At 36.1% G+C, this 25944-nt stretch overlaps 1 protein-coding gene across 2 annotated transcripts in view; it reads right to left on the bottom strand.

The window, feature by feature from the left end:
* Positions 1-24712, bottom strand: part of BRIP1 (BRCA1 interacting DNA helicase 1) — a 63339-nt gene extending 38627 nt beyond the window's left edge. For both annotated transcript variants that reach the window (XR_012831527.1, XM_075719520.1), the window contains exons 1-14: positions 24687-24712; positions 24460-24588; positions 23505-23616; positions 22823-23017; positions 22386-22513; positions 21365-21502; positions 14713-15006; positions 14010-14231; positions 13275-13474; positions 9545-9677; positions 8875-9026; positions 8044-8215; positions 7790-7927; positions 7228-7389 (exon numbers count right to left, since the gene is read on the bottom strand). Coding sequence is in view for 1 of the 2 variants with exons in the window: in XM_075719520.1 (XP_075575635.1) it covers positions 7228-7389; positions 7790-7927; positions 8044-8215; positions 8875-9026; positions 9545-9677; positions 13275-13474; positions 14010-14231; positions 14713-15006; positions 21365-21502; positions 22386-22513; positions 22823-23017; positions 23505-23616; positions 24460-24552 (2139 nt within the window). In the remaining variant the exon portion in view is untranslated. The remainder of the gene's footprint in view (positions 1-7227; positions 7390-7789; positions 7928-8043; positions 8216-8874; positions 9027-9544; positions 9678-13274; positions 13475-14009; positions 14232-14712; positions 15007-21364; positions 21503-22385; positions 22514-22822; positions 23018-23504; positions 23617-24459; positions 24589-24686) is intronic.
* Between the last annotated feature and the right edge of the window lie 1232 nt (positions 24713-25944).

Here is a 25944-nt window from a genome sequence, read left to right on the forward strand (position 1 = left end):
GACACATTGAAGCATTCTGTTTCCTGTACCATTTTAAAGCTGTAACAGTGTAAATCACAGCCTATAACATTAAAATTATGCAGAAAGTTAACGTTTATGCAACTTCAAAGAACATATTTCTGCCATAAAACATACTTGGCATGAACAGATCCCTACATCCTGCAAATATTTACACACAGGAGTAAATCTCTTCCTCAAAGTACTCCTACAGCTGTCAACAGGAATATCAAGGAGAACACTGCTCTTGATAAAGCATTTATCCCTGCATGTTATACCTAAATACACCTAACAGAAAAATTTAAGCAATCTTATGGAACCCACCTGACATTACTAGACAATTCCTCACAACAGCACTCTGCAATCAATGCAACTGTACCACAGAGCAACCATCTGTGGCGCAAATAACTATTTTCCCATTTAATTTCAAATTCACCTTTTAACTGCACAAACCTAATGGTTTCCAATTTTTCCTCCATACACAGTACAAGCAAAAAGACGCTGTGGAATGTTTATCTCTTATCTGGATATTGTCATTTTACTGTCTCAAACTTCTTAAAACAAGCTTTTCGCTAGGGAGGAAATCAGTCAGCATCAGACCTAGTGGGGAAACCCTGCACTTGCTCAATGTCTATGGCTCTTGCATAGTTCCAGATGTTCAGAACATTAATAATGCACTAACTCAAAACCTCTTTTTGAAACTTTAGAATGTGCAAATTGCATTAAAACCTCTTTGCCCTCATTAATGGTATTGTTACAATCCCAGTACTCTGGAAAATGTTTTTTGGCATTTGTTTAACTTTGTGATATTGCCATTTACTCATTTTAACAGCCAGCGCTCAAATCTTAATGCTTTTAATAGCCCTGGCTAAACAGACTACCATCTTTTGTAAATTTATTGAAGTAATTCATTAAGTAAGTAAAAGTTGTCTGAAGGCAGCGGTGGGTTTTTTATTGATGGCAGAAAAAAATGGGTTTCTTATATTTGCAAAACTGTGTTTCAGGAAAGTTTTAGAAATGAAAATATTCTGTTCTTTTTTCAGTGTTATGACCAAATCATTTTCTGCCACTCTGACATAGACTGCGTTCAAAAAAAAAAAATTCTACCAACCTCATACAAATCTCAGTAAGAAAAGGGGCCTGTCAAACTAAGAAGAGCCAGACATTGAGAATTAATACTGAAACTGTATATCCCTCCCTCAGCCTGTCATATATAGGGGTGGCACATTTATGTCCAGGCCGGGAGACAGTATATTCAAGGACTTGGTCTCATATCCGATGCAGACACACTGCTGCGCAACGGCACAAGAGTGCAATAGTCAGAGGTTAAACTGAGGTCTCTCCTGTTGGACTTGAAGATTCTCGGTCTGTTGGAAAACAGCACAAGTTAGATCTATTGCCATGCTCTACACTGCTCACAGAGTTAATTAATATTAAGGCCTGCTTGCCTAAAATTGTGTAATACTGCCAAGAATGGTATGACAACAGAATGGTAAACAGCGCTCCTCTGTGACTTCACTACAGCTTTGGTTGACACCTTAAACGTGGAAAGGGAGCCAAGACAATAAACAGAGATGTTCCAGTCCAAATGGATTTGCTGTCACCCAGTCCTGTCTGTTCTCACTGAAGAAAACGGGATCAGCCAAGAGAACCGGCAAAGGGGACGAGATTGACAGAACTTAAACTTTGAACTAGCAGCTCCTACAATTATGAGATACACAGAAACTCAAACACAAAATTCAGCATTTTTTTTTTTTTCAAGTGACAAAAGTTACTATCTATGTATCATTACAACCTTCCCCCCAAATTCTCAAGGGAAACAGCAAATCCAATGCAGCATTAATTGGTCTGTACCTACACATTAATAGTTCCACCTTCCTAACCAACATACTACATGGCAATGACAATTTATGATGAAGGGTATTTGTTCATTAGCAGGAGGATTGAGACTGCCACATGTATTCAAGATTGGACACTGAATAGTCTGGTGTTGGATTTATTGTATACAAAACTCGTGACACGCTCACTTGCATGGAAAAGTAACAACTAACTGTTGTTAGAGCTGACTGTATTGCAAATACTTACCCTTATATTTACACCTGAAGTTCAATAGCACCTGTAATAAAGTGACCTAAAAGTCATTTTCTCATGGTTTTGGTTGCTTTTAAATTATACCCTTAGTTACAAAAGTGCTACTTCAATAATGGAGCAGCGCTTTCATTTAGCCTTGTAATTCCTGTTTCCTCTTTTACTTTGTTCTGTTCTTCTGTTCCACTCCTAAGAGGTTCATGAGACAGACAACAAAGCAGTTACTATTTCTATCTTTGTAGGCTAGTATTTCTCAATTTTTTCTTCATTTTTCCAGGATATTTCCCTCTACAAAACTATTTGATACAGTAGAATGCAAAATACACAGCAACACTGTGCAACTACTGAGTAAAGCTGCTATTTGACGTCAAAAGTTAAAGCTTTGTAAAGGAAAGCAAATACAAAAAAAATATGATTAACCTGAATCAATAGAGAACACATCATCTTAAAGGTGTAGGAGAAAAAGAAACAAGTAGCAAACAAATCTTGGATCCTCAAGTGAAGAATACTTATCAGTTCATAAGTTTTACTGATAAAAACGGGCATTCAAAGCCTTTTGAGCAACTATCTTATTTTAAAAATTTTACTTCCCAGTTCCGGCTCAACAATTAGCACATACAAATTAACCAACAATGCCTCACTGGAAGCGGGGAAAAAAAAAAAAAGCCAAACCCCGAAACCCACCAACATTAACATTATTGTCCAAAGCTTATTTTGTAAAAAAGCTACTAAAGAAAGGTCAGTTAATTCATCATGATGGATTATCACTAAAATTTATAAGCATTAGCATTTTTCTCCTTGCTGGATGCCTTGACTTTGATATGACACATATTGAATGAATCATCCAAGATGCAGGCACCAGGCAAGATATATCTTAATGCAGACAGGTCGGCGACATGAACCCTAATGGTCCTTATCTTAATCTTGTTTAAAAGCATCTTAGATTTCTGAGTAATCTTTTCACCTTCTGATATTCTCTTTTATAGAGTGTTTTTGCTGGAGTTGCTACTGATTTTCACATAAATGCATTTTTGTTGCATAGTATCACCAGTTTTAGTAGCCCTAAAAATGATCTGGGTTTGCAATTTAGTAAGTCTTACGATTAAACTTATTTTAAAAAAGTCAACGTGCCAGAACTCCGATAATGACTGTAAAAATTTGTACGTTATTGTAGATTACCCCATTCATGAAACATGGCATCACAGCTGTTCATAACAAACAGACACCTATCGAATGTGGACGTGTATCTGATGCATTGTCGTCTTCTCATCCACGTATTTTCCTCCATTGCATTATTAACCTCAGATATTTGCCATATGTGTATTTTAAACAGTCACCCTTCAATGAAACTATGTTTATTCAAATAACTGATTAAGATAAAGGCAAGTTTCTCTGCTATTGCTTTTTTCATATTTACATCTAGTAACTCCAAATTACACAGAGATAATAAGGAGGCAGACTTTTCCCACAAAACTGTACTGAGCTCTTCCTGTTACAGCTGTCTTGATTAAAAAAAAACCCAACAACAGGGGATGGAGGGGCACAGAGGAAGATAACAGGTGAATTAAAAATAATTCAGATTCTTTTGCAGTAAGGGCAGTTCATACATTAGGTAAAAAGCTCTTTGGAAAGTACCTTCTCAGCCTGACAAAGAATTTTCTTAAACTGATGATTAGAAGAGGATACAGGCTTACAGTCTTGTGGACTTTAAATTCTTTACAAAACAGCTGAATAACATTCTACAGATTATAAATATCTTGGTGTAAGGGGCACTCCACAGCAAAATATAGACAAGTGACTACTACCTCTTTCTGGCAGTAGACAGCTTCTTCAAAGAAATCTAGAAAAATGCAAGCCATTAATGGATGCCTTTTGCACACATTAGCACTGGAAGGAGTATTTGACTAAAATTCTACCTCCTGCAGCAACGTACTCTGCTGACATTTATAATGTTCACCTCAGATGTTCTATAAGCAGCATCCAGTTCTCTCATTTTATGATTAGGTTAATGAGGTGACATTTAGAAATTTTACTTGCCCTCTATTTATTTGCACATTGGAAGCTTTCTAGTGGGTTGATCTCTCTTCTAGTTGAGTATGAGATACTTTTTCTCTCTATTATATGCTTCAGAAGTATGAAGCAAATAATTAAATTTCTGCCAGAGTTTGTTTCTCCCGCTCTAACATGAATACAGAGGTCATCACTTCCACCAAGTACTGGTAGATTACTACTTTAACATATACAAAGCAACTTGAAATTCCACACAAATTAGAGAGAGAGAAATATTACTCATAAAAGCCCCTTAAATTCCAGACTGGGAGGTTTAAATGGTAATATTCATTCTATTTCTGCCACAAATGTATTTTATTTCCAACAGTTTTAATGAAGTTCTGAACAACAGGACAAGCAGTAAGAGAACACTGCTTGGGTGCTAGCTCTAGGGTCCCAACATCATTCATCACAAACTGTGTCAGGCAAGATTCTCAACTTCACCTTCCTCTGGCAGGTGTTACACCTTCCATTCTTTCTATTCCCACAGACTGAGGCCAAAAAGTGTTGATTTACCATTCTTACAAGAAAAAAGAACATATACCTATATTTTATTAAAGTGAATGGAAGTCTATGAAATTCAAAGTGAACAGAAGCGAATGAAATTGCAGTAAGAGGCTATTTCTGTCTCTAGCGCCCTCCTTATATACAAACAAGGAAAGTAACATACAATTTACTACCTGAATTAAGTTAACAATGGGCTTTCCAGAAAAATACAGTTAACTTTATTTACAAAGCAAAATAATTAGGGATAATTGTCAAAGAGATTTTCAGGCAAACAGGTAAAAATGTGCAGCATGAATGCTGTTAAGTGCGGTGCTGAAACAGTCACCCAAGAAGCAGGGCTTCTGCCAGAGGTGCAGAGCAAAGGACATCATTGCTGAGCCACAAATTCTTAAAACTGAAAGAGAATGTTGAACTGAAAGATGCATCTGCAAGACTAACCAAACTGAAATCCAATGTACATGCCTAAATTCAAGCTCCATCAAATTAGCTGGATAGATGGCACTCAAAATTCAGAGCATTTTAACATCTGGAAGGCTGAGGGCAAAAGATTTTTCACTTATTCCAAAGTTGAAACTCTAATTCATAAAACAGGTTGAGCCCTCAAAAACCTGCTTTAGCCATAACAGTTAATTTAGTGAGGTACATGACTATGTATATTAATCAGCTCTTGATAGCCTTGAACAGTTTCTTTAAAAGCTGCAGGTTTTTTAAAGAGACATAGCAATTTCCCCATGAAAATCTCTGAAAATCAGTTTTGAAATGCAAATGCCCAGGTAAGCAATATTCTGAATTATGATGGAAGAAAAATACCTTGTTTTCCCTGTACTAATAAGCTTATGCTTACATTATTCTGTGTTTTCAACATATTAATCTCAGGCTTAAAGGCAACCCAAACCAGAATAAAAGAAGTAGAATGAAAAAGGGCACCCATAGAAAAATATTGGCAATGTGATTTTAAAATATCATGCTTCAATTGTCTGCAATTTGTATTAATCAATACTTTCGCTAGGACCGTGGAAGTGTTCCCACAAAGAAAAACAACGCTCAACGTGTTTAGCCAGGTGACCTTTCAGTAAGACATAAGGGCAGCGAGAGGGGGAAGGGTCCCAGAGCTGTCCAGCAATCTCTTTCCTTCTTTATTAAATGTCATTAGAAAGTCTCTCTATACTTTCCATTCAGATTACTATTCTCATAAAAACTTGCATAAATATTTGTCAGGTCTGTATGCATCAGACCAACTATCGCATACTGTTCAACTTTATACGCTTTAGTACAAGAATAATGACGATAGTGAAAACCAAAATATGCTCCCATTGCAATTCTTAAATACACTGAATGAAAAACATATTTTCAGATCGTTAACTTTGTATACAAGTGCAGAGTTTTGTGAGCTAGGTTAAATAAATTTATAGTCAGTAATCTGCTTTTTTCAATGACTGTACGTTACCTGGTCCAATGTGGTCACCTAATGGATACTGTCAGTAATTGCACTGATGACTGCAATTCTTTATAGACACCCAGTGAAGAAAAAGCCCTCACTTTGCAACCTCTTCAGTTAAATAGTAAAACTGAAGGTTTTGTAAAAAAGAAGAAATCATTTTTATTTCATTTTTTAAAATATTCCCTGTTAAGGAACCTTAGAGATGAGGGAAATTATCTGAAACATTTGTTTCCATTACGCTGGGGTTTTTTTCATTTGGTAGGGTTTTTTTTTGGTTTTGGGTTTTTTTTTTGAGAAGTTTGTTTTCTTTGTTGAGAGGATTTTTTAAAATCATAAATGATGGTTTAAAATGAAAAAAGTCACACTCTTGCAAGCATTACAAGAAAAATGGGCATGAATTACAGAATTATATTGCAGGTTTATATTCCTGTTCCTCAGAGCTAACCATAAATAACAGTAAGAACTAATAAAGAAGAAAGCAGAACTACTGTGAGGTACAGATTAACTATAATTAGATATCTGTTGTCAGTGAAATTAGATATTACATAGTTTGAAATTGAGGAATTTGATTCCTTTCAGCCAATGCCAGTGAGCAATTCCCTCCTGACACAAGAAAAATATACCAGAATCTCCAATGCAGTGAAATGGAACAAGAAACAAGGAAAGAAGAAGTTAACTGGATGAACACTACATTCAAATAGCATACAAAGAACATGCAAAGGCATTCTTGCTGCTGAGTTATACACATAACATTTCCTTTCATGATGTGTGCTTACATGGAGGTGATTTTTTTCTTAAATAATTTCAAAACATTCAGGGAAACAATTTAAGAAAAAACTGCAGATCAGTGGTAAAACTAATTTTTTTTTTGGTAAAACTAATCAAAACAATTGTACTCATTAACTAAGATACAGGTTTCTGTTGCAAACAAATACGAACATGTTTTTTCATGAAAACAAACTTGTATGCAAGCCAACATGACATCCAAGAAATTACAATACAATATAATCACAATGTGTTATTACAATACATTTATTTTATAAAGCTTTATATATGTTGATGCAAAAAGCAAAAGATTACACAGTACATTTTCAAGCAGAGCATGTGTGTTTTTAGAGGAAGAATATGGATTAAGATTTCCTTACCTTATAGGATGGCAAAAAGCATAAAATTCCTTGGCCAACTGTTCGACACACTGAAAGCAGAAGTGCTCCTACCTCATCTTGGAACTCAAAGGTCTCTGTATGCTGGAACGTGGCACACAGCTTCCGACCGTTAGGGCCTGCTCCAACGGTGCCAACCCAAACCTGGTGTATTTCATATTAAAAAAGTTAATTCTAAAATATGCAACAAACTGTACTAAATTACATTAGGTTAAATAAAGAAATTTTAAGGGTGAAGGAAAATATTGAGATATTTCTAAACAAATTCATTCCAGTACTTAGAAGAGAAAGTGCAATAACCGATATGACTATTACCAAAATAGCACGACTTCAACTTTTCCAGGGCAGTACGTGTCTAAAAATTGCCCCCTTTTTCATTTGAACGTTTACTTTACAATTGCATGAATCCAAGCTATAGCCTGTTCTGTACATTTCTTTTCACTTATGGAATGGGTTTGTAATTGTTTTTATTTGCAAGTTATTGTTTCTTTTACAATGGCCAGCATTACACCTCAGGAGAGGGAACAACGATGCAAAAGTTTACCTGTGAGTTCCGAATAACATGATTTGCCTCCAACTGAATAGAAAACTTCACCCCAAGCTCTGAAGAAAATGAATCCATTGGAGACAGTGTACCAGATGTCAGAACAATTGTTCTAACATCACTTAAGTCTGAAAAAGCCTAGGTTGGAGAAAGAAAAGAAGGAATTTAGAAAATCCATACAATCACTTTAAGATCCTGCATGTATTTGCTATTACTCAAATTACTTGAGGCTGCCTACTTCACACTCAGCTTACCACAGCGGGATTCAAGCACCAGAAATTAAGCACGTGGACTACGGTTTTCTGCCGCGAACTCCGTTTATGCTTGGGCCGTGTAAAGAAGGCACTGGCATCTGCAACATCAAGTTGGTTTTCATTCATCCAAGTGTAAGTTTGTTGTAAAGCAACTCTGTAGTCATCTGCATACCTATATAGGGATATATAAATACCAATAAAAACTACAATTCAGCAATCAAACTGTAAGCATTAAGCTCATACAAAGCAAAGACAGTGTTGCTACAAGGCGTTTACAATTTAAGTACAAAAAATAATTTTACACTTTCAGAAAAAACATTTCACTACATCTAAGTAGAGAGATTCTGCTTTTCCTTATGCCAGTTTTTCACTCTTGAACTAACTTCTGCCAAACTGCTCTTGATGCAGGTCACTGAACTGAGAAGAAAATTTGAAACTTTGCAAAAATTAATATTTAAAAGTAAGGTTTAAATCAGAAATTTTTAGTAACTGCTGGGATTAGTAGTAAAGATAGCAAGACAGTCAAATGATAAGAGCTACGTAGAAAAACAAAACCCATGCATATTTAACTTGGCAACACATCAAGAAAATTTACACCTAACCTTCAAATAAATTTCTTCAATATTTGAATTCATTTATGAATGAAAAAAAAAAATTTGGCAGTATTTAAGTTCTTCCCACATAAATAGATTTTCCAAAGCTTTCTGAAATGTTAGTTTTGCTCAGAAGCTAGACACCATAACTGAGGTGTTGCACAAATGAAAGAGGCATTTTGGCAAAGCGGCTGAATTAAACACAACCACACAGTTCAGACTATGTATTTGCACTGACCTGCTATTATCTTTAAAAAGACATAAAAGAACCATGAACAACCCTTTCAGCACAATCTGAGTGGCAGGGCTCACAATCGGTATCTCAGTAAGTTCCTCTTTACCAAGCACTGATATTTTTTCTTCTTTTTCCAGGACAGTAGCGAGATGTTTCTGTAAGAGGCCAACGAATTCCACATTAATAACATTCTAAGTATCTTCTCAAAAACTAAGCTAATACAGATACAAGACTGTCAGCACACTGTTTTAAAAGTTCACCTAAGATCCCTATAAAGTCAGACTGAAGACAGAATTGGAAAGGAAAAGTAACAACGCTTTTAACATATTTGGCTTACACAGAAAGGAGGGATAGACTTAAAAATAGGGTAAATACATTTCAACAGTCCATAAAAATGCAGATGGATAGAACAGACAAAACTATCACTGACTCAATGGTCCAATTTAAATAATTGTACACGATCAATTATATCCTTTAAAACATTGATTCTCCACAAACTCCAGTAGCTCAAGTGGATTACTCCTGGTTTTCATCAGATATCATTTTCAGACAGCTTTTCACTATTGCAGTAAATTAAACTACATGTTAGCATTTAACTTATGCACATTTTAAGATGTTTAACAACATGAATATTATGCACGCTGGTACTCATTTATATAGCATACAACATTACCTGTAAAATGGGAAAAGTAATACCAGTTATTCCCATTTTGTGCAAAATGGCAAGCATTTCTTTTCCACTCCAAACATTACAGTAAGTTTCATACCCTCTTTCTACTAGTTGACTAGAGCTCTCTCGTAACCAGCTGTAAAAAGAGAAATCAGAAAAATTTTCAGCATTAATTTTCGGAGATTTAGAGATACTTTGCAGGTACAAACCAAACCTCAAAAATTGCACCAGACTTCTATGATGATAATGATGGTAAATATTTTACTACATCTAAGTAGAGAGATTCTGCTTTTCCTTATGCCAGTTTTTCACTCTTGAACTAACTTCTGCCAAACTGCTCTTGATGCAGCTCACTGAACCGAGAAGAAAATTTGTCCCTCTAAGTTTATATTTTATCATCATATAATATCTTTACAATAAAGAAAAAGGATTAAAATATAATCTGCTTTTATGATATAATATGTCAGGCTCATTTAAGAAGATTTATGCTGTACTTTTAAAGCCACTCATTATTACTCTGACTGATGCAAGTTGGTTTATCATCCCTGTCAACTGCAGGCTTTCCTATTAAAAACAAACCTTGAGGCATGAAATGACTACTTTTAATATTTATACGCAGCGAGGGAAAGTGGGGCAATAAAAAGTGCATATCTTAACCTATCCACAGGTATTTGTAACTGCTACAATTTGAAAATTAAGCAGAATTCTAATTGCACATACAATGCAAAATGTGATGCGTCTTTCTAAAAACATCATCTAAACGTGCAGATCATCTCATTTGTAGCAGAGCTAAAATTTTCTCTAACTGAATGTGTCCTCCATCATCCCTGCAGTATTACAAGACTTTTCCTCCACCTAGAAAAGCAGGCAGGCTTCCTCCCTCTCAGGAAATGCCGAAGCTGTCTGTTTCATCAACCAGCAGGAGGCATCGGAAAGACAGCTGTCATTTCTACAACAGTTCAAAATATTTACCTGTAAAATCAGTTAATCATTATCAAGTAAAGCAACAAGGCTTAGTGACTGTTTCAGTTCCAGATTTCCCGTCCTGTCACTGCAAATAATCCTATCAATTGAACAATTAAAAAAAAAAAAAAAGCCACACACAACTTTCCTTTTGCCAGGCTAAATGCAAACAAAAACTCCTGAATACTACCATAACAATCACTTCTTTGGCTATAATTTGCTTTATCTTATTAAGCAATGATGATCACAAACACAGGCAGAACTTCACCAGTGTAGTACTCTGCCTCATTTCCTCAAACGTAACATCAAGAAGACCTGGAATTAAAATTAGGAAAAGGCCACTATGACAGAAATGAATCAGATTTACAATGGATAAAACATTTCAGGGAATGTAAAACATGTGTTTCCACCATGTACTTTTGAAATGGTCATGCTATAAATGCATATACAAACTTAACGCAATGACCTTCCAGATACTGAAATATCACCAAAAAAGCAAATTCTAGAATAAATTCCATCCAATTAAATCTACCATTAAAGCGTTTACTTGAAATACTTGTTGATTTATTTTTAGAGTAAGGCATGTAAGCATAAATAAAATTAGCTTGATTCCCAGAAAGATATCTACGGTTTTCAAGTGAAAATTGGGGTATGCAGTATTCTCAGGAAAAGATTTAACAAATGTTACAAACATTCCTTCAATTCAAGAAAGTGTATTTCCTCCTTCCCTCCCTACCAGAGAATCCCATTGTTGATACAGCTTACTCTGCTGAACAAAGTAATCCGCCCTGGTAAATCTGCACCTCATCAGAAAAGCTTGCCAGCGTACCTCCATTGGTATATCTTCAAATTCCTCAGAAAGGTCATTTTAGCACCTCTGTGGCACTAACACTAAGCCCACGGTTAAGTGCTTTCTGGAATGAGGGCCCAGGATCTTTATAACTGAAATAAGATTTTTTCTAATTACCCGTGCATTTGGCAAAGCCATGTCACTATGCAACAGCATTTTACCAATTACTGGCTATTTACACCCAGTCTTCTGCTTTCCAACAACTGCTTTTCATGCTGTTGGCAGATTTGCCAAGACAATCAACCTCAGTTTTTCTGATAAGGTTAAAAAGCTTGAGGCAATCAAATGTCCAGCCATGCTGTTCTCATTTTTACTAAAATTTAACATTTGAAATATCCAAGATAGGAGAATTAGCTTCTGCAAAAAAGAAAAACAGAAGTCACTTGTCTCTGTGACACATAAACATTAACTCTCAGAATAGAGAAAGGATAGGAAAAATAGCGAACTACTTGCTGTAGCGTACTCCAAAGTCTATTTCACCAACCACTAATGCAACAAAATGACAATTTGACATGCACTGAATCAGAGTTCAGTTAACTTCAAAGCCACTTGTATCATTATTCACTTTTGTTCTGCTGACTTTGTTGTTCCAGGTTTCATTAGCAGTACATTTCTGAACTCTTTCAGTCCCTGGATCCCTCAAAAAAAAGGTTAAAAAATTAAGGGCTACAGAGCTGAATTCCCAAGTTCTCTAGCGCTGACACACTCTTCTTACATTATTTCAACTTTCTCACGTTCTCATTCCACCCAAAAGACTTTCGTCCTGGACCTCTTGTTTCTTTCCCTCCTGCCTGAGCTTCTGCCCTGAGTCGATTTGCTTTTGTTCCATCCCCTCTCATGATGTTCAACTTCTGCTCAGGTCTTCCCCTTCCAGTTCTGTCTCTGTAGTTTCCGGGTTTTACCTTCTTTTTTGTTCTTACTACCTTTTCCTCTATGGGTGCAGAAAGTAGCAGAGAAGAGAACATTTTCTGGTTTTTCAGCTTCTTTCTGCCTTACTGATCAACTGTTGCTTTCAAAACCACTCCCTCAGTCATCCATATTTCTCTATCCACTGAACTCCACGATCCTTGTGTTCCAACAAGGTAGGTACTAAGAGATTCGCACGTCCTTGATTTCAATTTCAGTACAAAAGCAAATTGTTAAAACCACATTCTACTGACACAGTTCAGGGAGCAAAAATGATCTGTAATTCTTTGTGGACAACTTTTGCCTGAGAATAATCAGAAATTCAAAGATAGTGCATGCTCTGTTCAAAGAGTTTGCTACCTGAATTCTCTAAAGACTTCAACAAGTCTCTTCTGATAATTTGCATGTACCCAAATTTTTCAGACCCTTATCTCTTTGCTCAAGTTCAACTTGTTTCACAGGGAAAATAAAGGGCATGACTGATAAATTCCCTTTCTACTTCAAAGAATATGTTCCAAATAGATCCCAATCAGATTCCAAGAACAGATTCCAACCCATTCCAAACACTTCCTGTCCAAGGTTCTGAAAGCATTTTATAAATATGAACGAACTAACGATTCAACAAAATAATGCTGTTACTATTTGTCAAGTAAGCAAACAGAAGCATGTGAAAGATAAAAATTATTTGTCTTGGGCAAAATTTTCATACAGACCTTCAGAAACTAGGACAGTAAGCCCCATAAAGATCAGCACATCATTTAAGAGCATAACACACTTTTCAAAACAGAATTTCAAGGTCTCCCTTTAAGACAAGACTATTTTTTTTAAACAGATCAAACCCCTCTGGATTCCTCAAATGAACAAAAATCAGGTGACTGCATAGTTTGAAGTATACCTCTGTTGCATTGTATCTGATGCAACATAGTAACAAGTAAATTACATTTAGATTCCTTTTGCTGATGCAATTTTTAAAAATACTAATTGATATAATGGAATTAGAAAGAGTTGCCTTACTTTGTCAAAGAGCAGCACACAGCCCGGAGGGGCTCATGATCCTTCTGCCTGATGTTATTATTGACCATGAAATCTAGCTCTTCTCGAGCAGCTCTTAGTTGACTTTCTGTAACACCGTAGCTCACTGACTCCCGAGCACAGTCCTCAATATTATGGGCTTCATCTAAAATGACTACTTGGCCTTTTAGGTTAATTTCCATCTAAAAAAGAAAATTATTATCTAGTAAAATAGAGTGAAAGACATTAACGAGCAACAGCAACTAACAGGATCCTGTTAAAAAAGTGCATATTCTGCATCACAGTTTAAGCAACAGAAAGTTTTCAGCTTTTTGATTCAGTTTCTGTAACCTAGAAAATAACCAGGGGAAAAGGAAAAAAAAAAAAACCAACTTAAAAACCACCCTTATCTCAGCCTGGATGAATATAATCTGAACCTACTACACTCTCCATAAACCAAACAATTGAAGTTTGCAAGGGTTTCTTTTCCACTGATTGAAAAAAAACCACGTGACTGATCAGCTCGAGTACAAGACCCATGGAAGCATTACGTGGAATAAAGAAACACTCGTTTGCGGGGGGGCGGGTAGAGAGAGAAAAAATTCTTTAACCCAGGAGTTATTTTGTAGATAACATTTTGGATATAAATTGGATTTCAGTTGACCGTAGCCACTGAACATTATGGTTCTAACTTTCCTTTAACTTCAGTTATTGCGATCTTCTTACAAACATACTTACGCTTTCACGTATCTGCGGGTCCAGGAGATAATTATAAGGACAAAATACAATATCTGCGCCCACCATGAGTTCTCTGGCTGCAAAATATGCACACGCACGAAGCTTCTTTCCCAGGCTCACTAGATCTTCAATATCCCAAGCCTGATACATCCTGTGTGCAGACTGTAGGGCATGGTGTTCACTGAGTTTATGAACACCATGATAGTAAACACAGGACTTGCCCTAAAAGCAAGTAAGCACAGATGGTTAGTGGTTACAAAAAATAATGGAAAACAAGTAAGCTTAAATCCTCCAAGTTGTTACATGCATTTGACTATTTCCTAGAAGCATTTCTAACAGCTACTTTTTATGTCGGACAATAATGAAAAACACATCATGTCAGAAAGAAAACAGGCAAATCCATGTTCCTAAAATGTACATCAATAAAAGGACACTTCTTTCTTTTTCATCTATAAAACCAAAGACAATTTAAGTCTTACTAAGAACATTAGCCTAGCAGTCATATATCATCATATATTTTTTCGGTATTATAGTATGTATCAAGATTTCCTAAAAATTAATATTTAATTTAAACCAAATTACCAGAGGCATTTAACCAACATAGTTTAAATAAGTAAAAAATGTTACTCATTCCAACTGTTCAACCACCTTTCATTTTAATACGTTTAAATGAATGCTCATTTTCTGAAATGAAATTACTCACATGTTTTCCTTCCAGCAATTCTACACACATTTCGTTCCTGTTACTACCGCTATTAGATACCACTGGATGGATACAGGTATAATCCCGGCTAGAAAGAATTGTCATAGGGACACTGGAATATGCTGTTCTCTTCAGCTCTCTAGTAATCTGGGATATTTGCTTGTGTGTTCGTGTTCCAAAAAATATTTTGGGAATGAATGACCGATCTCCATTTTCTTTCTTCTTTGTGTTACTAGTATCTTTATTGGTTTCTTTTCCAGAAGAACAGGAACACTCAGTGCAAGGACCAGAAGACTGCAACCCAAACAAAAAAAAAAATTAACAAAATCCCACAGTAAGATGAACATGCTAAATCTCCTTACGGTCTATTTAGAAAATGCCCTCTAGAAGAGTTCAAGATAGCCTGTTAAATCACCAGGCTGGCCTATCAAACTGCAAAAAGTTTAAAAATGTTAAAGCATATACACTACGTCCTCATGCCTGAAAATCTTAAAAAACTTCTAGCAATCACTAGATACAACTTTATCATAACCCAAATGTAGAAAGAATTATTAATCAGTGGAGTATTTAAATAATGCAAATAAACTTCTCACATTTAAGCTTCAGCATAAGGACACTCCTGTTAGAGAACAAGAGGTGTCCATCACCTTAAATGAAGAAAACTTGGGACCAGACATGCAAATTAAAAACTGAGTATGTTTTTCCTTAAAGCAAGCAGAAGAAATCTGAACAATTTAAAGAAATCTGTTTGCAGATAAAACAGACTACATCATATACTCTCCATTAGAAATATGTTTGCCATGCCATTATGTCAAAGGCCGTCTAGTAACTATGAGAATAAAAGACAAAATAGGGACTAATTCTACACAGACCCTAATCCTGTAAAACATTTGTTAAAAGCCAATTTTTTTCTTCTTGAGAAGCACCATCTTTCATAATATAAAACACTGGAACAACCGTCATGAAATTGTAATAATTAGTGTGAAAAGACACACAGAAAACAAAATAGCTCATGACTAACCATGTCCACACACACCTCCCATAAAAAATAATTACTTCTTCTAGCGTAAAAGAGTTTGTATTTGGTTTTCAGGTGACAGCGCAAGTAACAATGTGTCATTGCCCGCTCAAATACTCCTCCCTCCCCTTTTAATTCTAATCAGTAAGATTATCCATTATAAACAAATGCTAAGTCATGCCGTGTGTTACACCACAATTCTGGGGATCAAGCTGTCTTTTAGCCTCCACTCTGAGGAAAAGCACGTTCATATTACCGTTAGCCCCACTCAGCCTTGTCTGCCATTAAATATTACAATACATGATAGAATGCATGTAAATGTAACCCTCCTGGAGCTGTCACTCACTGGGATAAAAGGTTCACTGATGTGCCAAATAAACAGGCCCTCAAAGCAGATAAAGTTACACCCATGCTGGAATTGTTACATTCCCCTCTCAGGTTGCCAGTAACAGCAGATTTCATTACGGTGTGCTGCCACATTAAATAGCCAGTTCCAAATATCCTGCCTTCTATATTGAATAATTACTTATTCACTGAAAGGATAAAAAGAAGAGTTATGAATGGGGCTCTTGTCAACAGCGAAGCAGGAAACAGCTGACATTGGTATATGTTACATATGTGGCAATACTCAACTCTGTTTGTACTCACACAGAAAACTGCAATGCAAATTGTACCTTGATATTTCCATCATCTATATTCTATTTTGCTCTTTGAAATAATGAGAACCATATTACCATGCTAACAATTAATATAACAGAAGCAGTTTACTTGCTGCATAGGGCCTTTAAGAACACGTTTATCTTTTCATTCTAATTCAAGTCAGATTGTGTTTTCAGAGGTAAAAAGAATACACAGAATTCAAAGATGGTACCGTCTCACTAATACTTCAGTGCTAATGCTAAGTTTCACATTTAGTTTGCCAAATAAAAGTATTAGAAAAAGATTAGGACCAATCAGGCAGCTATTTTGCAAAAGCTGTTCTTACAACAGGAAAACGCAGTTCAAATACGTACATACATAGACATGAACAGAAGGCTCTTCTATGATGGGTTTAAAAAAAAATCTATTTCTTTTTATAGAAAGAATTAAGAGTGTTCTTAGGTGTAAGGCTTATAAATTACGGTATTTTACAGGTGGCCTTAAAAGTTTTTCTTAAAAGGTTTGAAATTGGTATAATACTGACTCTTTAAGAAGCACTTTACCCAGTATTCCAGTTTTAAAATGTTACCTTTAACTTCGAAAAAAGTTTTTTAAAAAAAAATCAACATTGAGAGTTGTAAACTCAGACTGATTTTATAGTAACTAGTATGAGTATAGAACTGCCTGCAGTAGTTGTAACATTTCCAAAAACCACAGACACCTTCAGCCCAAAATACATAAATAAATAAATACAACCTTTTTAGAAGGTCCTTATAATAAAGAGAAATGTTAAGAAAATGGTAAAAACATAGTTTAAAAGTTGAGTTCTTCATGTTATTTGCACATTATTCAAGTGTGTCAATCTGCACTTGAATTCATTGTTACCCTTTAGAAAATGGTTTGGGCATCTTTAAGTTTTATTAAAACCAAACTATTTTAATTCTGTATTTCTACAAAGAGAATTTAGTATCGATATCACATAGCAAAATCTAACGTGGTGTTACTCTCCCATTACTACAGCAAAAGGAAAGAGAATACTCTCCAGCTGAACAAAATGGTAACTCCAATATGGCAGTTCCCATAGCAGCATTGCCTCAAAGTACAAATTTTCAGACTCATAACACAGAGATACTGGTTATGCTGTAATAAAATTAGGAAGTGTTTCAGTTTATTTATGAATGAATCGGGGAGGGGGGGCCTCAGTAGAAATAATGAATATTAACACAATAGAAAACTATTTCATAATACCCCCTGGCTTCAGAACTAAACCGGTTTTCAGCTGTTTGAATCTGGAGTAGAGATTTTCATTTGGGAGAGGGGGAAAAAAGAAAAAAAAAAAGGATACTCCTCTACTTTCTGCAGCATTTAATCAGAAACATGCAGTAACAGATGCTGTCAGAGATCAGATACCAGACTATATGGACCTTAGGCTAATCCAGCTTGGTTTTACTTCTGTCAGGTAGTAAATAAAACAGCCTATCACATCAATATTTATAAGGCAAAAACATGGAAGTCTGATTAAAGGGAGAATAATGAGCCTACCAACCTGTCCTACGTGTAAAATAGAGCCAAACAAACACTGAGGCTACGATCTTTGAAACACAAAGAGATAAGAGGAGTTCTTCGTATCTTCATCTACATTTCCCGGTTACAAAGCCCTCTAAAGGATACAGCAGTGAATACTTCTTGTGTGAAATATCACACAAGCACAATCTAGTAAGATATCAGCAGTGACATCACCAGAGCTTTTCAACTATTCCTTTATAAGCTCTCAAAAAGCAGGGTATTCTGCTGCTGCTGCAGCCTCTTGATTAAAGCACACAAAGCAGCTGTTTATCCTCTCACAGTAACCAGCAGGTGAACCCAGTTCAATATTTATCACAGGCTTTCACAGATCACTGCTAACCAAGCAAACATTTTAATTAAGCTGGAACTTGCTTCAAAGAGCTCATTCAAAATGTCAATCAGCGGGAAAAGGATCAGATACGGTGTCAGGTGAGAGCGTGTAATACAAATCCACAACTTTCTTCATCCCATCGTGGTAAATTAGCCTATTCTGGAGTCCAGACCCTGATTGTAACAGGCTGCCAGTCTCCTGGAATGTGTAACAGAAGTCACTCAAACTCCATTGTGAAGGTTGTAAGCAATATGTTAAACTGCAATGGGCTAGCACATTAAGACAGATTCTTTTCACAGTTGTTTTTTGATACCCCAAGTGTTTGTTACACTACCCTCCATTTACTGTTTATTTTTTTTACCTCGTATAAATGGGGATTCCTTAACCCAGCTGCCCCAGTCTCTCAGACCGTATGCTTTGACAGAAGTAATCAAGAGAGTACCGTAAGGGTATAATTTCTCATTTAAACTCACACTAGAACTGCCCTCTCTTGCAAGAATTAACAGTAGAAGGAGAGAAATGGATTCCCAGGCTCGGGACTGAAAGCAGCTAAGAACAGGCAGCCTCTTTGGGCAGAAGATCCTCACCCACTGGATCTACAGGGGTTGTTCTGACACAGCAACGCTGCCCAGCACCTCTCACGCTCTTGCAACAACCAGCCCATTCCCTCTCTGTTGGGCTATAAAAAGGAATATTTGACAAGGAACTAACTTTGCTTTAAGCACAGGATTGACTACCATAAAACAGAAGATATACAAAGGGAGGGTTGTCTCATTGATTAAGAAAATACTGCATTTTTGTATCATCCTAAATACATAGTCCTTTATGATGTGTTGAACATAACCACAGTTGACTTTATTCATAAGCTAGACTAGAAAAGCATTTTTGTACCTAACAGCCTATGCTGTGATGCTCTTCACATCTTAAACTTAATGTAGTTAAGCCACAAAACTACTAAGGATAAATAAGGCCTTACTTTCTGCAATTGTTTCGCGATACCAGACAAGCTCTCAGTCTGCTAAAGTAAAAGTTCATCACTGGAAAATAATACCTTATTCTTTCATTCTTAAAAAGAAACTTTTTTTTTTAAACAAATAAACACTCCTTTCATTCTTAAAAAGACAATTTAACAGAAATAAACACTTATTTCATCTTAGCTTAATCCTTTCTAAAGAACTAGTGAACAGTATAGTTGAATAGTATACTGTACTATTAGACCCTTGGATAGCACATTATAACACACATGTATAGCTAGACTACTGTTAACAAAAATGAAGAGTTTTCTTAGAAAAATCAGCCTATAACTCAGTATTTTACTATTAACAGTTAGTTTATCTATACTACAAAGTTATTTCAGTTTTCTTCACTACACAAAATCTTTAGAAGTAGTAAATCAATTTTTTCGGATACCCATACCAAAGCAAATTTTACCATGAAGGGCGGAAGAAAGGTCTCATTATTTGAAAATCAACAGCACACTCTGCTGGCCTTTGTATTTCAAGCTACCAATTGAGGCTCAGTGGCACAAAGCATTTCAAATCCTACTAAAAAAATCTACGGGGCTTTCCAAAACTAATAAAAATTACTTCCCATCAAATGACCTAGAACACAGATTCACTTCTGTCAAGAAAAGATTTAGCTCCCAGTGTCTTAAAGTAATACCAAAGCTTTTGGCTTCTTTTGCGTTTGCAAAAGCATAGTATACTGGACAACAGCTCTCGATGTTAAAACATACACCGGTTAAAACAGAAGGTAATTTAGGACATAAAAAGAGCCAAGTGCTGTTGGAAGAGGTGGAAAGAGAATTGAAATCCTTGTTGAAACCAAGCATAAAACCCTGTACTTAGAGGCCAAGTCACCTACAGATGGGTATTACCATAAAGCAACATAAAAAAATATATTGGAAAGGGAAAATGGTCTTTGCTTTTTGAAAGAAGAAAGTAGATTTCTGTACTGAAGAAAGAAACGAAGGTCAGACCTTATTCCTTTCTTATATTTGTCTGACACTCATACAATTTCAGGATTTCATTGCATGTTCCTGTATTTTACAAGAACTATTCTGTCACAGCCTTTGAGAAGCATTCATGGGAACTACATCATTAAGGTAATCTGGGATCTGACATTCATCTCTACTGCCTCAGATTTCTTCTAGTGGTTTTGCTTCAATAAGCTTTTATATGAAAATCAGTAAGATTCAAGCACCAAGAAATGCAGAAAATGCCTAGCAGAAAGCTGCAGAAGCAGCTGCATGTTTAAATCTCAACTTCTTATGTGATACTTCTGCTACGGAAAGTGTTAATTTAAAAAAAAAAAAACAAAACAAAAAAAACCCCCAAAAACCCCAAAACCAACAACAAACAAAATGAAGAAAACAAAAAAACCCCAAACCCAAAACGTAAATCACAGTAATACACAGGATTTTTCTCCTGAATCATGTGCAACATTTATTACTCATTTTTTGTTATAATATATTGTAATGATCAGCTCCAGCTTTCTCCATACTACTTTAAGGTCTAAAAGGCACACATGTTAATATTAAATGCTGTCTTTCACTTACTACATATGCCACAAAACAAAGAACGGCAAGTTGAACAAACTCTGATGTCACTTAATTTCTATAGTCCTAGTTTCAAGTTCTTCCATAATGTCATAAATCTACTATAAATTGGAATATAACACACAGACTTATATTTGCTTACAACTGCTGTCACATATTGAAAGTTTACATGCTGAATTGCTGGGACAGATACTGTGCTATTGGGGAGCCACGGTGTAAGAGAGTTCAACCCACTGTTTAGAAGAACCAGTTTCACAGAAATAATTTACGCTTTGCAAACCACATTGGTTAGACTGCACCGTTAGGAGCAAAAGCCAGTGCAGCTCGCACTATTGCTAGTGACAATATATTACTTTAAAGCAGCTCACATACTTGGGAACCTCTACATTAGGCTGTAACACAGCCGGAGGTGCAGTGTTTTCTGAAACTATATTAACAAGCTGCATTTCATGCATAACCTCTTTACAGTAAAATATATATTTTTTTTAAATTGCTCTTGAACTAACAGTCCTGATGTAAAAGATATCACTATGTTACTTACTGTTTGGGGAGAAAAAGTAGTGGTTTTCACACTTTTTTCAGAGTGAACAATCAGCTCTCCATTTTTTCTTTGATGATAAACTTCTAAAGCATCAACTAGCTGCACTCCTTTTGCAAAACAGTGTCGTTTTCTAACCTGCTGGGGAAAAAAAGTACTGTGTTCACATACACTGAACAGATGCGCTTACACCAGCAGTCAGTGATTTTGCTTCAACTGTTTTCTACTCAGTCTGTTTACTGAAACACAGTTCATCGCTAATATTCATTAACGGTTTAACCAAATCTAAGGCACACAAAAGTCATTTGGGAAAAGCTGTAAAGTTTTAATTACAAAAATTCAATAACAACAACAAAATCTGTAATTGTTGCTGAGCTTTTCTTCTTTAATTTCCCACTGTTACAAAACTGATAGAAATTATAATACTATATAGATATAAGCAGAAAACATCCATAACTAAAACCAGAAATAAATTCAAGCCATATTGATCTCAAAACTTCAACAAAAGTAACCATCTGAGCAATACTCTAGAGGAATGTAAAAGCTATTTACAGTGGACATCTGACTAAAGTACTAAGTTATGCGATACCAATACCGACACAAATGAAAACATTATAGAAATACTGCACCCCACATATTATGCTAGCAGTAACTACATTTGACAGGACATAAACCAGAATTCTAATACATCCACAGTGTTATTTGTATTTCTAATACATATTTGCAAGCGCATTTTCAACTCTAGAATCTCGGACTTAATATTACAGATCAACTGGGGATAAATATGTTTTGGGGATATTAGCTGTTTAAATATGCAAGATGCAGTTTAGGACATGGTATTATGAACAATTTAGTGCAACAACGGACTCCTTTGACAGATTTTTTTCATTTTTATTGTTATTTGTTACAATCTAAACTGACTGTGACATGACTCGACTATTCTCTATGCCCTTCTCCAAAACGTTGCTTGACAGCTTTGGTGAGCTACGTGAGGATTATTTTACTGCGAATAAACTTTGCTCACCTGCTGCTCAGTTTCTAAAGGACGAATCCTTTTCCTGTCTACTTGAAAATCATCATTCTCATTGTCACATAGAAGCAACCTTTTTTTGGCAGACAATTTTGAAGCTAGCGTTTCATTTTCCTTACGGTCTGTAATTAAAAATAAAATAAAATAAAAAGGTATGTCCTCCACCAGGAATGTATTAAATAAGGGCAACATTTTAAAATAGAATTTACTATAAATACTCATGATGTAGGAAGTAGTATTACACATTTCTAGACCCATTAACCACCATCTCCATATGGATTTCCTTACAGGGCAGAATCACGTAGTACTCTGCTACTATGATGGTAAAAAGAGTCCCTGACTTGAAAGAAAAAAAATTTGAAAAAAAAAAAAAATTGGCTATGTATTTTACTTCCAGAACAGATTTTTTAGCTGCCTATGTATGAAGTTACCTGTGTTTGTTAGCAGGCTTCCAGGTTTTATGGAACTTCCTGTTTCATAATTATTAAAAGAACAAGAAGCACCGTGATTCACACTCATTGCAGCCTCATTGCTCTTAGATTGGGAATGACACATACAGCGACATGGCGGCGAGGCCTCTGGCTTTCTGTCTTCCTTTTCACATGACGACGTAAGCAGTGATTTCTCTAAAGGACAGAGTCATTTGTCTTTCGTTAAAAACTGCTCAAAACTATACATGACAACTAGACTTTCAAAACAGTTAAGATGAAAGCTTTTGTTTAGGTACCAGTTATAAACCTCGTGTCTCTACAAAGTCTGAACAAGCTATCAGTGCCCTTTGAAGAACAGCATTGCAAAGAACTGTAACAACTTGCAGAACTGAAGAACACTCCTCTTTCTCAATTTGATCTGCATAACTACAACCCACCAGTATTTTCTTTCAAAGTTCCAACAGCCATATAATTCCCTTATGATAACAGATAGCTAAATCCATCTTAGTATTACCGGCTATTACTGTTTTATGTTGCCAATAAGGCAATATCTATAATGGTGGACAAAGACCTGGTTTGATTCCTGAAACCAAACGTTTAAGGGCTGATAAACAACAACAGTAACTCATTATAACATATTTTGGTAATAAAAGCTGGGCAAACAGACACTAAGACAACTTACCATACAGAGATTGCTGCCATGATAATGCAGAACAAAGTAGCGCCAAGCTTTTGCCACTTCCTGTAGGGCTCTCCAGCAAACAGTGTTGCCTGTTATTTAAGCCCTTAACAATCTTTAAAGAGAATAACAAGAACAAACCCAGAATTAATGGAGAAAAACCCAAAGAGGATGCCTTTAGCAAAGATATAAGTAACTTCTAAAAATAGGACACCTGCTGTCTTGTTAAAAAAAAAAAGAAAAAACCCCAAAAAACACAAACCCCCCAAAAACCAGCAAAACAACCAAACACCCCCCCCCCCCCCCAATCACCTTTAATAATAACAGGCCAACAAGCCTTAGCTGTGTTTCTCTCAAGAGGAACACCCTCATTAGCAATGCTCTGAAGTTCACTTACAGGCGGGTATGAAATACCTGCTAACAGCAATACATGACCAGCTTGCTTTCTTTAGTCTTACAAAACATTGAAAACGCCTGTCAGACAATCAAACCATTTGTCCCACAGAGAAAAAGTGTTTAAAAATGGTTAAAGCTGTTTGAAAATGTTTAAGTGTAAAGTGTAATAATTCATTTTAAAAAACTCATCAAATAGTGAAACTTACTGAAATACTACGTTCTGTTTTAAATACAGATGTTTTACTAAATCATTCCCTCCTTATATACTTCCAAAATTATATAAAATTTCTATTACAGTATATCTAGTGAAATAATCATTTATATTACAAACACATAACTTGTTTCTTAGCATAAATGTTCACAATTCCAAAATGTAGTTCAGCATTCGCTAGTCATGGGCCAGATATCATTGTACAGTACAGAGAACAGTAAGCCACATTACAAATTAAATCCTCAAGATATTGGAGGCTCTGAATTTAATATGTTAGTTTTCTAAATGCTGATAAGGTACCAAAAATTATAAGCTATTAGCTTAGCAAATGTTAATATAAATTCTACTTACAGCATTCATCATAGCAAGTTGTGACGGGTAAGCCTTGCAAGGGAATATGATCTTCACTCCCCCAATAGTATATTCTGACACATCAGAAGGCATTGCCACTTTTTCCTCCCGTTTACTTCAGGTTTATAACTGAAATAAAAAAATAGTACTAACAAGTCAACACTAACAACCAGGACAAGCCTGAAACAACGTATGGCACCAAACAAAAATAAGGAGAAACTGCTAACCTGATAAGGGGGCTAAGCAGTTCAGGATATTAACAGAACTGGCGTACAGGAATTTACACTACACATCATCAGTTCAGACTCGGTCCTTGTTACGAACGAGAGCAAGTTGCCACCACCTGATGAGTAACATCAGCAATTTAAATAAAAATGTGATGAATGTAGTTTCAGATTCTATTTCTCAGACTGGATATCGTTGTGATAAGAACCCAAATCCTTGGGGGAAAAGCATTTTAGGATATTTAATAACCAAAAATTGCCACTTTTTCAATTCTGCAGGTCCATTAGCTTGAACTCCAAGCCACTGCAAACCACAAAGATACAGTCAACAGTAGCTTGTACTGTGCTTTATAACAATGAGAAAATAAAACTGGACACTGACTTTAAAAATGAGATGCTTAAAAACTAACACTTGTTTTCCACAAATAATAAAGTAATTATTCAGGGGAAAATTACATGTCAGTCATTTTACTATTCTGTGAGTATTATCTTGCATTTCTCTCACCCTGGATAATAAAAGACAGTCAATTTCCCTATCACGCAAAATTTTGAAATTATTGAATTAAAAAGACTGAAGAGGCATAGGTGGCTTAAGAAAAAAAACCTACATTTTTTAAACGACACAGACTTCTTTTCTTGTAGGTTTTCAGCATCTACAAAATAAAAGAGCATTTTTAAACTGGCAGGTTCACTGTGATAAATTAACTCACTAACCTGTGCCCTCATCTGGCTCTTAATGAGTAAACATATACATCAAAAAAACACCAATGCACGGCATGATTCAGCTTCATCATCAACTTTCTCAGCAGGAAAAAGCAATCCTAGCAAAAAAAGGTTGCTAACATGAGTTTACATCCTACCCCTTCTTCCAAAAAATGTAACCGCACCCCATTAAAAGGCTTTTCCCTAACACATTCGGGGGGGTCGCTTAAACGAGCATTACTTTGAATGGAGCTTTGCCCAGGAAAAAAAGAAAAAAAAACAAGCCCCCGTCCGGGCGGTGGGAAGGATTCAACACCAAAAAGGGCAGGAGGCGGCAACGGGCCGGGACACGGGGAACGTGGAGGGACCCTTCGTCCCGTTCTCCTCCGCTCCGCCCGAGAGCGCCTCTGGGGGGACCGGGGCCGCTCCCCAGGGAAATCCCGACGCCACCTTGGCCCTACTCTAGCTCCAGCCCTGGGGAGAATTTTTCTGCCTCGCTGCGGCGGCGGGCAGGGAGCGCTGAGGAAGCTGCTGTCATCCTCCTGCGCGTGTCGCCGCG

The sequence above is a fragment of the Pelecanus crispus genome, chromosome 12, assembly GCF_030463565.1.
Source record: "Pelecanus crispus isolate bPelCri1 chromosome 12, bPelCri1.pri, whole genome shotgun sequence".
Taxonomy (NCBI): Eukaryota; Metazoa; Chordata; class Aves; order Pelecaniformes; family Pelecanidae; genus Pelecanus; species Pelecanus crispus.